The sequence below is a fragment of the Carettochelys insculpta genome, chromosome 7, assembly GCF_033958435.1.
Source record: "Carettochelys insculpta isolate YL-2023 chromosome 7, ASM3395843v1, whole genome shotgun sequence".
Lineage (NCBI taxonomy): Eukaryota > Metazoa > Chordata > Testudines > Carettochelyidae > Carettochelys > Carettochelys insculpta.
Genome location: NC_134143.1, coordinates 66,494,902 through 66,509,753, shown reverse-complemented (window position 1 = coordinate 66,509,753; position 14,852 = coordinate 66,494,902). Strand labels below are relative to the sequence as shown.

At 43.6% G+C, this 14,852-nt stretch overlaps 1 protein-coding gene and 1 long non-coding RNA gene across 3 annotated transcripts in view; one reads left to right on the top strand and one right to left on the bottom strand.

The window, feature by feature from the left end:
• LOC142015581 (uncharacterized) overlaps positions 1-13,444 on the bottom strand; it is a 57,116-nt gene extending 43,672 nt beyond the window's left edge. For both annotated transcript variants that reach the window (XR_012646192.1, XR_012646193.1), the window contains exons 1-3: positions 13,189-13,444; positions 4,202-5,084; positions 3,879-4,000 (exon numbers count right to left, since the gene is read on the bottom strand). This is a non-coding gene — a long non-coding RNA (uncharacterized LOC142015581). The remainder of the gene's footprint in view (positions 1-3,878; positions 4,001-4,201; positions 5,085-13,188) is intronic.
• The window catches only part of RBM20 (RNA binding motif protein 20), a 163,481-nt gene continuing 161,293 nt past the window's right edge, over positions 12,665-14,852 (top strand). Inside the window, exon 1 of the mRNA XM_074999195.1 lies at positions 12,665-12,918. Coding sequence (XP_074855296.1) covers positions 12,785-12,918 — 134 coding nt within the window. The 5' untranslated portion in view covers positions 12,665-12,784. The remainder of the gene's footprint in view (positions 12,919-14,852) is intronic.

Sequence of the window (14,852 nt, the reverse complement as noted above, 5' to 3'; positions counted from 1 at the left end):
GGTGTTAAGGTGAAACTGTAATGCAAAAGGTAGTATTATGATTTGTTACCTGTCTAGGGTATGCCTCGAGCTATTATAGTTGGAATAAGACAGTCACTGCCCAATGTAGTTTATAATCTAAAAAAAAAATCCCTGTTTGTAAAGTACTTTGCAATATGTACAAACTATGGAAGTGCTAAATTGGATCTGCTAGTCAGTTGGGAGCAGCCTTTGTTTGTTGCTCTGATAATGAGGGGATATTGGGTGAAATTAAAGACAATCCCTATAGACCAGCTAAAAGAGCTTCCAGATGATGAACTGCATAGGGTAGGAATGTTCATAGTGCCTAGGAAATGAGGCTGTGATCGTGTTTGGGGTCACTGGTGGCTACCATAGTACACAAAACTTTTATTTAACTTGTAGCACTCTCACACTGAATGCTATAGAGATGATAAGATTTTAAAAGCAAGGGTTGTACACATTATTATGAGTACAGTATCTGCTGTGACGCTTGCTGTGATACAATTTCAAGGGCCATCAATCCTCATGTTTCAAAGCATAAATATATCATCAGCTGGAGTAAGGGAGCAGATTCCTCAGCAGAATAACAAGTTACTGCTAGGCAATCTACGATATCACTTACTTGGGATACCTCCATGCGGGGTCCCCTCCAGGGGGCACCAAATGACTGCCCCAACCTCTCACATGCATTAGCAGGGTTCGTGGTGCTGCAGAGCAGACTTTGAATTATGTAGCCTTTTTATCATCTTTTATTTACAGGTATGAAAAATAAGAACCTCCTCTCTGTAGGGCCTAGTGACTTTTTCCACATTTAAAATGAAAGTCTGATGGAAGTTTAGTAATTTCACAAGTACCATTAAGTACTTTTCCCTTGAGGGCACTTGTTTTCTTTTAGTTTGGGTTCAAATTAGATTAATTCGGTGGCCTCATTTATTCTGTAATAGATTGTGTTGTAGTTCCTGCGCTTCAGACTGTGTGTGTATATACATGAATAATATATATAATCTTTGTATACTAAATAATGGGCTATCGTAGCCAAGAAGAGTCCAAGTGAAAGTTTTCTGCACCACAGAAATGTGGCTTTTTTTATGCCACTTCTTGCTCCCATGAATCAGCAGCCACATTCTAATCACTCATCTTTTTGTAAGAGGAGAGGGAAAGATGGGTAGCACAGTGATTGGGTTAGTAGCCTGACTGATAGCAGCTCAGTTTTGCTTGTGTAAGCTCCTCACCTTCTTGTTGTAAGACAGTGAACCCTTCTAATTCAATCTCGGTGAATGCCTTCAGAGTGTTCTGGAACCAGATTGGATCATGGCAGAGACCCGTGTGGTTTCTTTTAAATAACTTAGAACTCACACAACTTGTGGACAGTTTACCCCCTTCTACACCTTGCAGACTTGCTGTGCCCATAAAAGATTGGCACCAGTGAAAGCGTGTGCCCAGTGTCCATACCAGCCACAACAAAATGAAGGTATATGGTCTCTTCCAGGAGATTTGGGCATTCTTATTCCCACCCAAGACCAGGTTCACTCATAGTGACTACAGTCCAGGAGGGGTCACAGGGACTTCCTAAATCCACCCCAAGAGAGAAAGCCCTAAAAAAATTTAGACCTCTTCAGGTATCAGGTATAATCATCAGCCAGCCTCCAAATTTGGCAGGGTTGGGGGGAGCTAATTATTAGGGCCTCCTCTCTAGGTATGATGACTCAAACTGGAATAAGTTGGCTCAGTTTATAGACAAGCCTCAAAAAGAACTTCAAGAGGAGATGAAGAACATGATAGTGGAGGGTCAGATTATTGCAGGTGCTTCCTTATTTTCTTTGCTGGATGCATCTGACATTGTGGGGCATGCTCTGGCTGCATCTGAGGGGAAAAAGGTCTTCCCTGGCTCCAGGCCTTTGGTATCTCCAGAGAACTCCAACTGGCAATTGAGGGGTTTCCATTCAAAGATGAGGCACTTCTTAATTCGAGGATGGATGAAGCCTGCTCTTCCTTAACACTTGAGGGTGAGAGTATGTTCTTGTTGCCTCTGTGTTCCAGCCACAAAAAGAAAGCAAACACATCAACCATCTCCCTAGCGGCAGCCCCAGAGGACTTTAAAGCTGCCAACAATTCCACCACTCTCTGCCTCATCTTCTGCTGCCCCCTGGCTTTTTTTCCATGCAGAAATTTTGACATTGATGCTAGCAGCCTGACAGAATCATGTGAGGATCTTTTCCATTTTAGACTCCCCATTCTTCTTTGGCATCTACCTCTCTTGTTTCTGGGAAATCGGGACTGGGATCACCTCAGATTAGTGGGTCCTGGAGATTGTAAACATGGGAGAATTTTATTCATTTCTAATCTACTCTTCTCTTTTACTTCCCTTCCCCATACCTTTTCAGGTACTCTTCTCAAAAGACTCTGTTAAAGAAGTGGACTCCCTTTTGCAACTGAGAGCAATGAAAGAGGTGTCCGAGGAGATTAAGGTAAGTGGTTTGTTTTCATTACTTTTTCATCCTGAAGAAGAAACAGGGTTAGTGGCCCTGGGACACTAACAGCATCTCAGTGCAAGAGGGTCAGGCTTTTGCTCATAACTGGTAGTGAGTTTCAGCCGGCTAGACCCGTTGTGTAATCCAACTCACTAATGTCATGACTCGTATCTAAAAGGAATCTTGTAAGATATCATCAGTAAGCTAAAAAACGCACACCATGAAATATTAAGGCTCAGTATGTACAGAAGACAAATTCAAAATCACGCACATATTGGGAATTGTTTGTCAATTCTATTTGCCAGGCAGGGCTGAAGTTACCCCACCCTACACAAAGAAGTACAGTTCTGTCACCTGGAAGGTATTTCCAAAGCACATGAAGAGACAATAGTAATGCAATTTACATAAGAAGTAAATAGAACCAGCAAGAGGATGCAATCACCACTCAGCATCATGGCAGGAGGAGGAGATTGCTTGAACAGATCAATTTTCACCTTAGCAAACACCAGCAGGGTAAGAAACCAGCATGAAACTATCTTCACTGCCACACTCAGTCACATTCCTCACAGCTTAAAAGAAATTTTCTTTGGGAGGATAACCATATTTAGCTTGTGGTCCTGTATGACTCCCAGATCTCTTTCCACGATACTTTGAGACAGTCATTTCCCATTTTGTATGTGTGAAACTGATTGTTCCTCTCTGAGGAGTACTTTGCATTTATCATATTGACTTTCATCCTGTTTACTTCAGACCATTTCTCCTGTCTGTGCAAATAATTTTGGATGTTAATACTGTCCTCCAAAGCACTTGCAAAATCTCCCTAGCTTGGTATTATCCACAGACATTATAAGTAAATCTCTATGCCATCATCTAAACATTGATAACTATATTAAACAGAACCAGACCCAGAACTGATCACTTTGGGACACCATTCACTATGGCCGTTCAGCATGACTTTGAATCACTGACAACAACTCTCTGGGAATGACTTTTCAACGAGGTTTGCACAGATCTTATAGAAGCTTCATGTAGATTGCATTTCCCCTAGTTTGTTCATGAAAGGACCTTGTGTGACAGTGTCAAAAGTGTCACCAACGTCAAGAAATACTACATGTACCATTTCCCCCCTCTGTGCACAAAGCTTTTTTCTTATACTAATAAGCCATCATATTGACACAATTTGTTCTTGACAAATCCATGCTGTTACTTATCGCCTTTGGTTTTGTCCAGATCTTTACAAATCGATTGCTTAATTATTCCATTATCTTTCTGGGCACAGAGGTTAAGCTTGTACGTCTGTAATTCTCTGATTTGTAATTGTTTCCCTTTTGTACAGCTTGTCCTCTTGCTAAACTTGTGGAAAGACCCTCCTGAAGTGTGTAATGGAGTACCCTTCTCTGTACTTACCAGGACTTTGGTGACTGACTGCTCCATTCAGGATATGGACCTAGATGTATTTCAAATTCAGGGTCTATGGTTCCCTCAAGGAGTTTGCTCCTTTAAATGTTATGGAGTTCAGAGCCATCCACCTGGAATGCAAAATATACCAGCTACTTCTTCAGGAATCCACAGCGCCAGTGCTGACAGAGTGCCACAGCTAAGCCTTATGCCAGCCGACAAGGGGAGTATGAGCATCTGCACGCTTTCTGAATGCTGTGTAACTCTGGGGATAGAGCGTTCCAAATCAAACCATACTTCTGGTTCTGCACCTTCCCGCTCATTCTCCTTACCTGGCTCCTGGTTCCTGGCCTCACTTCCGGTCCTGGACCCTAATCCATTGCTCCACATCTGACTCCTCACCCAGCCTCTGCTCCACCGGCACTTCTTCTGCTGACTTGCGTGGCTGCTTCTCAGTGCGGCTCATCGACCATGACTCCAAGCTGATCTTATGATGTGACACTGGTGTGGACTGCTGCTTCTGGCCTGGCCCCTCAGGAATGAACTCATCTCATATTCTCAAATTCTCTCCAAGTGAGGCCCTAGTCTTGACCCATGTCACCTTGGCTAGTGTCCTGAGACTCATGGCAAATCCCCCTTATAGAGTGTTTCATTAGGATAGGGTACTCATAGGTCTCTTCTCCATTTCTGCCCTATGACTGCTTCAGAATTCCTTGTAAACAAGGTGATCCATCTCCCAATATTTCTTCCCCAAGCCTTGCTCAACCATGGGGGAAAAATTAAACTTCACACTTGTTATGGGCATGGTCCATTTACCCCAACATGACAATAAAAATCCAGGGGCACACCTAGATGGTTTGTGGCCTTTGCTGAGTGGATTAAGGGTCCGGTGATTTTCTTTCAGAGTTTAATTGGGTTTCCAATGGTATAAAAACATGGTTTTGAATTAAGATTAGCTCTATCTAGATATATTAGAACTCATTCTACTAAAGCTCGGGTGGTCTCTGCTGAATCTCTCTACTTCTGAAATCCGGAGAACAGCGATATGCAGCACAATACATGGCTTTACAATTCCTTTGGAGAGGAGTCCACGCTAAATGCCCATTTTGGTAGGACTCTCCTGCAGTTGATGTTTAAGAGGAACCTTGCTGTCCATGAAGCAAACAGGTAGCTGCATCTTAGTCACTCAAAGTAGAATCCATGTGGCTGCTCTTTCTACAAAGACAGAATGGTTATTTGCCTTTCAGTAATTATGGTTCTTCATGTGTTGTCCACACGGATTTTTACAACCCACTATCCCTCCCTATCACTACAGAGTCTAATTCTCTGGGATTTTGTATTGGGGAAGGAATTGGGGGATAATGGAGGCAGTCTGAGGACATCTAGAGCACTGCTCAAAATAATCTGATCTTGAATGAATAGGGCACATGCAAACCATTAATGAAATCCATGCAGGCAATACATTTTGAGTAACCATTCCTTCCTGAATAGAAAACAAAGCTTTTTACTGACTCTATCAATGCAACCACTTCTTGGGTTCCCTGCTGCACACTAAAACTCTCCTCAAAGCGAAGGAGGAAGTTGGATGGGAGAATGAATTATCTATGCTGAAATTTGGCCAGAATATCGATGTTGAAATGACTGTTTGTCATCTAACTCGAAATAGAATATGGCTGTAGAAGCCCTTGAAATCGCTGTGCCTAGCTGTCACATGGGGTCACTTAAATGGATTCCCTGCGGTAAAGATCTAGGAGATCCTGCTTTACTAGCTGTGTTCTGTTCTACCTGTCCAAGAGTGTCAGTAACATTGGCTTCTTTAACTGCTCTTAGCTCTTTCACAAAAAGCAATAGTTTTGCATTTGGAAATACAGTAAACTCTGTCACCCGGCATTCTATTATCTGAAACACTTTAGTAGCCAATATTCTAACCATAAGTACATTTTACTTAAGTATAGTATAGTAAAAGTAAATGCAGCAAATGCAGAATAAGTTTACAGTGTACAATATCACTGTTGCTGGTTGATACAGTACTCTGCATACATTTTTGTTTGTTTCTTAATATCTAACCTTGGGGTTTTTTTGTGTTATGCATTGCTAGGCATACCTCTTTATTATCCAGAATATTTGAATATCTGGCAACGTCCCGGTCCCAGGGCTGTCAGGTATGAAAGAACTTACTGTAAATCAATAAAGAATGAATATTGCCCTCAGCTAGGCATGCATTAAAAACAATTTTGGAAAGGGCAGAATTTGGCCTTAAAGAAACAATATGGCCATTTATTATGTAAAATTAAAAATTTACAGAACTCCTAGCACAACTAAAATCATACATATAAAATTTAATTATAGTTAAATATATAAATATTAAAGAGACACAGTCAGATCCCAAATTTAGGCTGCACATAAAGCAATAAGTGTTTGAATATAACTATAAATAGAAATACTTATTACATGTATTTAAAAACTAATTTTAAAAGTTCTGTAGTAGTGTATGATGAGATGCAGAAGAGAGAATGATTAGAAACAGGCTAGCGGAGATAAGCTACTGTTTAATGGAGTGAAATGTAAGCTGAACAATGTGAAAAAATCAGTTTTGTTTTGTGCTGGTATTAGTAATACACAAAAAGAGTATTTAATTTTTTTTAATTTTGTCCTTTCTGTAGTTATCCTGAATCCAGTTTCACAATGTCGCGTTTTGCTTTACTTCAAGGGGTTTTATAAGTTTTGTTTTAATTTAAGCAATAGATTAATGTGACTAAGATGATGAGTACATGCCATTTCTGAAATTGGAAAGGAGCAGGACACAAGTCATTGGTGACGTAAGTCAGTATTCTGGGATCCAGCAGTATGCGTAAACATGTCAGGTATGATCCGTAGCACACGCCAATGTTTCTGAAATGTGCAGTATGTGGACAGGGATTATGCTGCCACTGCCTAGGGGTGGAAGTATATATGATAATATCATTTTATGGTAGATGCAAAAAAATTAAGGTAGTGAATGTTGTTCTACAATTGGACAAGATGTTTACAATATTTGCTCTTTCGTTAGCTCGCTCAGTCTCCAGAGAATTAGAAAGTTTCAACTGTGATATACTTGTGGTAACCTGAACAGATGAGTAATTTGTGGTCAGATGCTTGATAGCTTTGATGCTTCACAACCTTTTACATCCAGGTAATTCTTGATCTGCTCGGATCTTGATGGCACTTTACCACCACATGTGGGTTTCAATCCAGCTCTGAGTTTTGTCTATGTGCTTTTGTTAATTTGGAACAATGTGCTCTTTCTCAAAGCACAAGGCGGATGTGTCATTCTCTAATAGTATATGGAGTTAATGTTCTGCTTCCAATTGCTCAGTCTTGACTTCTGAAAGTGAGATGATTTCCCTGTTACAATGACTGCAGTGTAGACCAGTATCTTTGCAAGTAAGGGCTCTGATTCCATTCAGTTTCTCCAGAAAACTTTCTTTTTGCGCTTTGAATTTAAAAGAGACCCCAAGAGACTTAACCTGAGTTTATGCATGTAATCTGTACTTCTGCTCATGCAGTTAGCCACTTCAGTGCTGTTGTATGTTTAGGGGTGACCAAGTAGAATGTATCAAGTATGTCCTAACATTGCCTCCTTCCAATGGACTATTAAGGGGCAATAGGTTTAGCACAGCAGATGCAATGGAGGACAATCACTAGACAGGTTTAGTGAGGTCACTCTCGCTTTCAGCATCTGTGGCCATTGTCCCACTTTCATCTAGTAGAAACATCAATTTAAAAGGATCACATGAAAAGCTCTGTACGGTCTTGTTATTTTCAGGAAAACGTGAAAATATATGAAGTATGGAGCCCTTTCCAGTGGTAGACCTTCTGCTAGTCATGTACCTTATATGCTTATGCTTTAGCCCTGAGCTTCTCCAACTACCACTTGGATGGAACAAAGACAGAACCCAGAAACAATGCAGCTGAATAGACATGGGAGAGGAAAGGAAGAGGGGGAAGAAAAGGATGCAAAATGTGGATAAGTAGGAAGCATGTTGTGAGTAGAAGTAAAAAGGATAGTGCACATTCATGAAGGGTTCAAAAATGAGAAGATGAGTCTGAGCACACACGTATATATATATTGTGGGGAGAAACATCAATGTGGTATCATATGGAGTACAATTAATTTGCACCAATAAAAAAAATGCTCCTTTCCGTATCAGTTTTCACAAGTGATGAAAATACAGGTTGAACCTCTCTAGTCTAGCACTTTCTTATCTGACACCATCCACAATCTGGCATGATTTTAGTTAGTCGGATGTCCGCTTATCAGACGTGTGGCCAAGTTTCCCATAGTCCCATAAAGTTTGTTTACAGCTGCTAATCCCGGCTTTCAATGTTCTGTGCTGTTACCTAGCTCTAATTTGCCCCCTAAATGTCTTCTAAGAGCCCAGGAAGCAGTGGAAGTGTTGGTAGACAATATAATAGAATCATACAAAACTAGAACTGGAAGGGACCTCAAGAGGTCCCCGAGTCCAGTTCCCTGCCCTTACGGAAGGACCAAGCTCCACCTATATCATCCCTGTTAGATATTAATCTAACCTGTTTTTTAATATCTTCCATAATGGAGATTCTACAACTACCCTAGGCAACTTATTCCAGTAATTAGCCCGACAGTTAAATTTTTTTTCCTAATGTCCAGTCTAAACCTTTCTTGCTGCAATTTAAGTTCATTACTTCTTGTCCTATTTTCAGATGGTAAGGAGTAAACTTTTTGTCCTTCCTCTTTGTAACATCCTTTTAGGTACCTGAAAGCTGCTATCATGTCCTCACTGCCTTCTCCTTTCTAAACTAAACAAATCCAGTTATTTTAATCTTCTTCCATAAGTCATATTTTCTAGACATTTAATCATTTTAGTTGCTCTTCTGGCCTCCTGTGGTTTGGAAAATTCTCTCATTCAGCACCAGTCAGGTCCTGAGGGTGCCAGACTAGAGACGTTCTAACTATACAGCTGTGTGTGTGTGTGTGTGTGTGTGTGTGTGTGTGTGTGTGAATAAATGTAATGTGCCCATTTTTATGCACAAACCTGAAAAGTAGATACTAATCCACAGGCAGACATTTGTTTCACAGTATTCTTTCACCCCTTTCAAAAGGCAATCAATCATCTAGTATTTCCTTCAGTTCCCTGATTAACCATAAGCGGCAGAGTCTCTCTCTGTATAGAGTGATGATCAGAGAATTTTCTTCACTATAGTGGCATGGAAGAATTCCAGGCATAGCCACTTTTTCCAAATGAGAAATTGGTGGAAGCTTGAGACTTTTAATACTAAACTGAACAAAGCACTAGAGAAAAACACATCCACTAATGTGATATATGCCATCGTATGTCAGCAATGCCCCTCTGCCATGTAGACTGCACAAACCAGACAGTCACTGTGCCAAAGAATGAATGGACATAAACCAGACATCAGGAATTGGAATACACACAAACCTGCAAAGGAGCACTTGAATTTCCCAGAACATACAATAATGTACTTTAAAGTAGAAAACTTGTTACAAAAGGATTTTGCCACTAGATTACTGGAGAAATTGTCATTTGCAAGATTGACACATTTAACCTGGGGTTTAACAGAGATCTCAATTATCTTACACATTACAAGGACAATTTCCTTTCCTTTGATATTTGCAGGAATGGCGCCAATCAAACTTAATTTTCTCCTTCCACAGGTCCTGTTAATGCTAGATGATTCCCACCCTTTTTTTCTTTTTCCTCTCCCCCTTTATATATATGCTGTATTCTCCTGTTTGATCCTAAATCTGAGGATGTGGGTCTTAACCACAGAAGCTCATTACCTAATAAATAAAATAGCTAGTCTTTAAAGTGCCACAGGACTGCTTGGACTTTTGTGTGAAGCTACAGATAAAAATGACTACCCCTCTGACAAAACAAAGCAACAGAAATGTAGCACTTTAAAGATTAACAAAATGATTTATTTGGTGATGCTTGTAATTATCTCAGACAGGACAATTAACATCCCCCCTACTTCTCTCCCCCATTTCAATACTATTTGATTTGTTAGTTTTTTTGGCCCTCTGTACTTATAAATGTCAGCCTGTATTGGAAATGAAATTGATCTGATGAAGTGGGTCTGTCCCATGAAAGCTCATCACTGAATAAATCACTTTGTTAGTCTTTAAAGTGCTACATTTCTCCTGCTTTGTTTTGTTGGAGTACAGACTAACATGGCTACCTCTCTGTTACTACCCTTCTGAGACAGTGTAAAGAATGATTTTTCATTGGTGTGGGAAATGACATGTCTTCATGTTTACTTTTCAAAATATAGAGATAAAGAATAGATTGCTTGTCATTTTGGAAAGTCTGGTTAGTCTTGTTCTGCTGCTCTTAAAGGGATTGTTACATTGGAATATATGATACTGGTGTAACTCTCCATGACCTTGCACTTGGGTTAGAAATGTACACCTGTGCAAAGCAGGTATAAAATGGAATCAAATAAAATTTTCCACACACAGTGGTGGTATTATGCAATTTTTTTTCAGAAAGCAGCCCTTAAAACAATCTCTAGCTATTACTGCTTTTCTGTTCCTCTGTTATACGGTGGTATAGATCAGACACTAAGAAGTTGTGGGTATGTTAAAGGTTTTCATAGCACTCGTTTGAGATAAGCAGCCTAATTTACTGCTTGCTTCCCACCCCACATCACTAATGTGTCCATCCAAATATTCATACAAGTTAAACCTGTATCTCATATCACACTAGCATGCTTTAACTTTTTTTCTCATAGGTATTCCTACACTAAAGCAGTGGTGAAAAAAGTTATTGCAATATAGATCCTGATTCTGCAAACACTTCCACACATATCTAAGTGTTTGCAAGGCTGTAGGCCATAACTTCTACACTCATGCAGTGAAAAATACACTCTAGGGTGATTCCCTAATGTGAGTTTCTTTTAGGGATGACTCCATAACTCGTGACTGGCAGGGGAGAGTGATGACATTGCTGACTGGTGCATAATCATCCTCTCTTATTTTATAAACAAATGACACAGGCCCTCCGCAGCACGTTATGATTTCAAGGTGTGTAATGGACACATTAGTGGTAAAGTCCATGTATTAACGGTTTTCACCCTTTGCTAGAAATACACTATGGAAGTGCTGGTTACTCTTTCTTTGAGCAAGAGCAAACAGCTGTATGCCAAAGCAGAAACCTCTTTCTCCCCCATTAACCAAACAAGCGACAGATTGCTGTGACTAAGTCAGCTGCACTAAAGATGATGAGATTGGTTATGATAGTGGTCATCCAGTTAGGCTACAAGAACACCCTTACCACCCTTCAAACTTGTAAGGGTTACAAAAGGAAATCTTAGCCCCCACAGTGTGTCCACGCGTGATAATACGAAATAAAGGGGACAGATGCAGAAAAACAGACAAAACTTACTTCCAGCGACTAAGACAGGAATGTTTTGTATGATTATGGCAGACATAAGGGCCCAGTTGTCTCTTTGGGGGCACTGGTTCCCTTTGTCTAGACATACAGGTACAACTTCCAGAGCAGCTGGATGCTTCCGTATTTGTAAGGGGCCCCAAACAAGCGACAGAGGAAGGTACTACTGAGGTCCAGAGAGCTGAGAAACAGTTCTCCTGCGGAACCCACCAGAGGGTTGGTCCTGCATTTATGAAGGAGATGAACAAAGCAGAGGAAAGGTAACTGGTCCTCTGGGCTGCGCAAAAGGAGCGGGAGGGCAATGATCTGCAGGGAGCTCCAGGGGCTGCTCAGGCAGAGCACTACTGGGTTTGGGGGAGCAGGGAAATGCTGTCCTCTTTAAAGAGGGGGAGGAAGGGCAGGGGTGTGAAGAGCACCTCCCCTGGGGTGGTGCATTGCCCACGTTGACCCTGCAGCAGGGGGGATGATGGAGAAGGGAGAGAGGGGATGGCTGGAGGAATGGTGAGGAGCCGGACCTCAGTCGGTGCTCCAAAAGGACTGGGGAGCTCAGGAGAGGGGCAGCACAGGAACAGGGAGATGTGGTGGATCCCTGCAGCCCTCAGGCCAGGACGGGAATGGAAGGGAGTCCCAGGTGACTGTGACCCTGGTGGGAGAGGATGAAAGGGGGAGCATGGCGCACTGCGCCCCCAGGGTTGGGAAGACTATGGAAGAGGAATTCGTGGCGTACTGCGCCCCCAGGGTTGGGAAGATGATGGAAGAGGAATTCGTGGCATACTGCACCCCCAGGGTTGGGAAGATGATGGGAGGGGGTTCCTGGCTCATTGCGCCCCCAGGGTTGGGAAGATGATGGAAGAGGGGCTCCCGGCTCATTGCGCCCCCAGGGTTGGGAGGACGATGGGAGGGGGCTCCCGGCTCATTGCGCCCCCAGGGTTGGGAGGACGATGGGAGGGGGCTCCCGGCTCATTGCGCCCCCAGGGTTGGGAAGATGATGAGAGGGGGTTCCTGGCTCACTGCGCCCCCCCAGGGCTGGGAAGATGATGGGAGGGGGCTCCCGGCTCACTGTGCCCCCAGGGTTGGGAAGATGATGGGAGGGGGTTCCTGGCTCACTGTGGCTCCCGCAAGGAGTGGGGTAGAGAAGTCCCAGCTGGCTGTGCCCCCCAGTGTCAGAATGGGGTCCCAGTTCCCCCTGCCACCCCCCCCGTTGGGGGGAGGGGGTCATTGGGTGGCTCCTGCGGCCGGCGGGGCGGGGCGGGGTCATTGGGTGGCTCCGGCGGCGGTGGGTGGCTCCAGCGGCCGGTGGCGGGGGGGGGGGGGGGGTGAGCGGGAGGCTCCGGGGGTGGCGGGGCGGGGGGGGGACGACTTGGCTCCGGCTCCCGGCGGCGGTGGGCCGGGCTGCCCAGCTCTGCGCCCTGCCTCCCCTGGCCGGCGCCGAGCGGCGCTGCGCGGCGCCCCACCGCCCCGGGGGGTGGGGGAGAGTCCGGCCGGATGGTCCCCGCTGCCACCATGAACCAGGCCCCGGAGCCCAGCGGCTCCGAGCAGCCCGCCAGAGATGCCCGCAGCGCGGCCGCCGGCCGAGGGATGCCGCCGCCGCCGCCCCGCCTGCCCCAGCTCATCCACAAGTAAGGGGCGCGCCGGGAGCCGGGCGGGGGGGGCTCGCTCCGTCCCGGGGAGATGCGGGGTCCCGCCGCGCCCTGCTGCCACCCCCCCCCCGCTCTGGGGCGGCGCCCGGGGGGGGGCACAGCCTGACACCCCCAGGGGCTGATCGCTGCCGGGGGCCCCAGCTCAGCCGTCGCCACGCTGCCAAAGTCAGGTAGCCGCAGGGAGCCCATTGCCCCTCCGAGGCGGAGCAGCGGGACCCCCCCGCGGGTCAGCCGCGCCCCCCGACCTACCTGGGGTCGCCCTAGGAAAACCGGCCCCCTCCTCTTTCCTCGCCGGGTCAGACTGTGCCGCTTCGCATCCGCGGGTGCGCGGCGGGGGGGTGCCCAGTGTGCGCCCCGGTATGGGGCTGGTTCTTCATCATCCCGGTCACTTCAGGGGAGATCCTCAGCCAGCAGGGCCCACGGGTGGCTGGAGGGCTTTGGCGTTTGGGGTTGGTTTGGCCTTCAGGCGGTCAGCGCAGTTCATTAAAAAGTTGTTTTCACATGAGTTATAAATATGGTAGTCACCAGGCCTAGAATGAGCGGGGCCACTCGAGGGCTGGTACGGACAAGACATACACGTTTCTGTTCTTGGGTCTTTATAAAATTGTCTTGGAAAAACTTCCCGCTCCCCTGCAGAAAATACTTTCTCCTACCCTTTGTGGTAATTAAAAAAAAAACCAAACAAAAAAAAACTTTTGGTGTGTTACTTTTTTACTCTCGCATCCAAAAGAAAAAAAATACCCCTGACACATAGAGTTGCATAAGAGTGATACCTCATTTCTGTTGGGGTAAAGGAGAGGCTTCCAGACTAACTAAATGCATTGTAATTAGTTCGTGAAATATGGATATTATATAACAACTGATACTGTATTGCTATAAAGTTATTACATATTCTGTACCTAATTTTTATTTATTTGCTCTGGTCATAGCTTTATGTTTTTAAAATATCAGGACTTGTATTTGGGCAGTAAACAATACGTTAGTAAATATTGATTTGGGAGCTGTTAGATTTTTACCCTTTCATTTAAAGATGGGCTCTTTGGTTTGTTGATAAGAAAAGTGATTTCTGGTTATTAATGTATGTAAGAAACCACTTTTTGACGTAACGGTCCAGGCCAAACAGGTATTAAGTTCTTGTGTTCAGTTGTCAAGTAATCTCTTTTGTGATCAAAGTCTCTGGTGCATTATAAAGTAATTCTAGCAAACTGTTTGAAATTAGTTTTGTGGAACTCTATCGCTGCATGAACATATGTCCTTTAAGTCATTAATTTTCTTTAAATACTACTACGCGGTCAAAACTAAGTCAACAGCAAACACTCTCAATCTCTTTCCCCAACATATTCAGAAGAACAATGTTTATAATAAACAGAACATATTGAAGATTATTTTAAATTGAATATCTGTGTATTTCAATTGAATTTTAAAATGTTTGATAACACACTCTCCATGACACTTCTTTAGTTTGTGATACCAATACTCAACATGGTTTTTAAATCAGGCTGCATAATTTTACATACAGAACTTTCCCACACATGGTATATGTGTTCAGGCCAATTATTCTTATAGAAACTGAACTTCAGTTTGAAATATTAGTGTGTATAATATATAGGTATAATAGTTATATATGTCATCGTTGGAGACTACGGACCACCAAGAGTATTAATATTAGAAAGCACAGGTGGGTAACTGCAGAACTACTATGTACATAAATTGTAACATAGCTACAAGTGGCTTAAATTTGGTCATAAACAGTCACACAGTCTGTCTGACCTTTCAGACGACAGTCATCAAAGATGGCCCTGATATCTTATTGTTTATCAAGATTTTATATGGCACATAACACAAAAGTTAGCGAGGTGAAGACATCAAGGAATTTCAGGACCATCCTTCTATTTTTGTTAAAAACTAGGAAG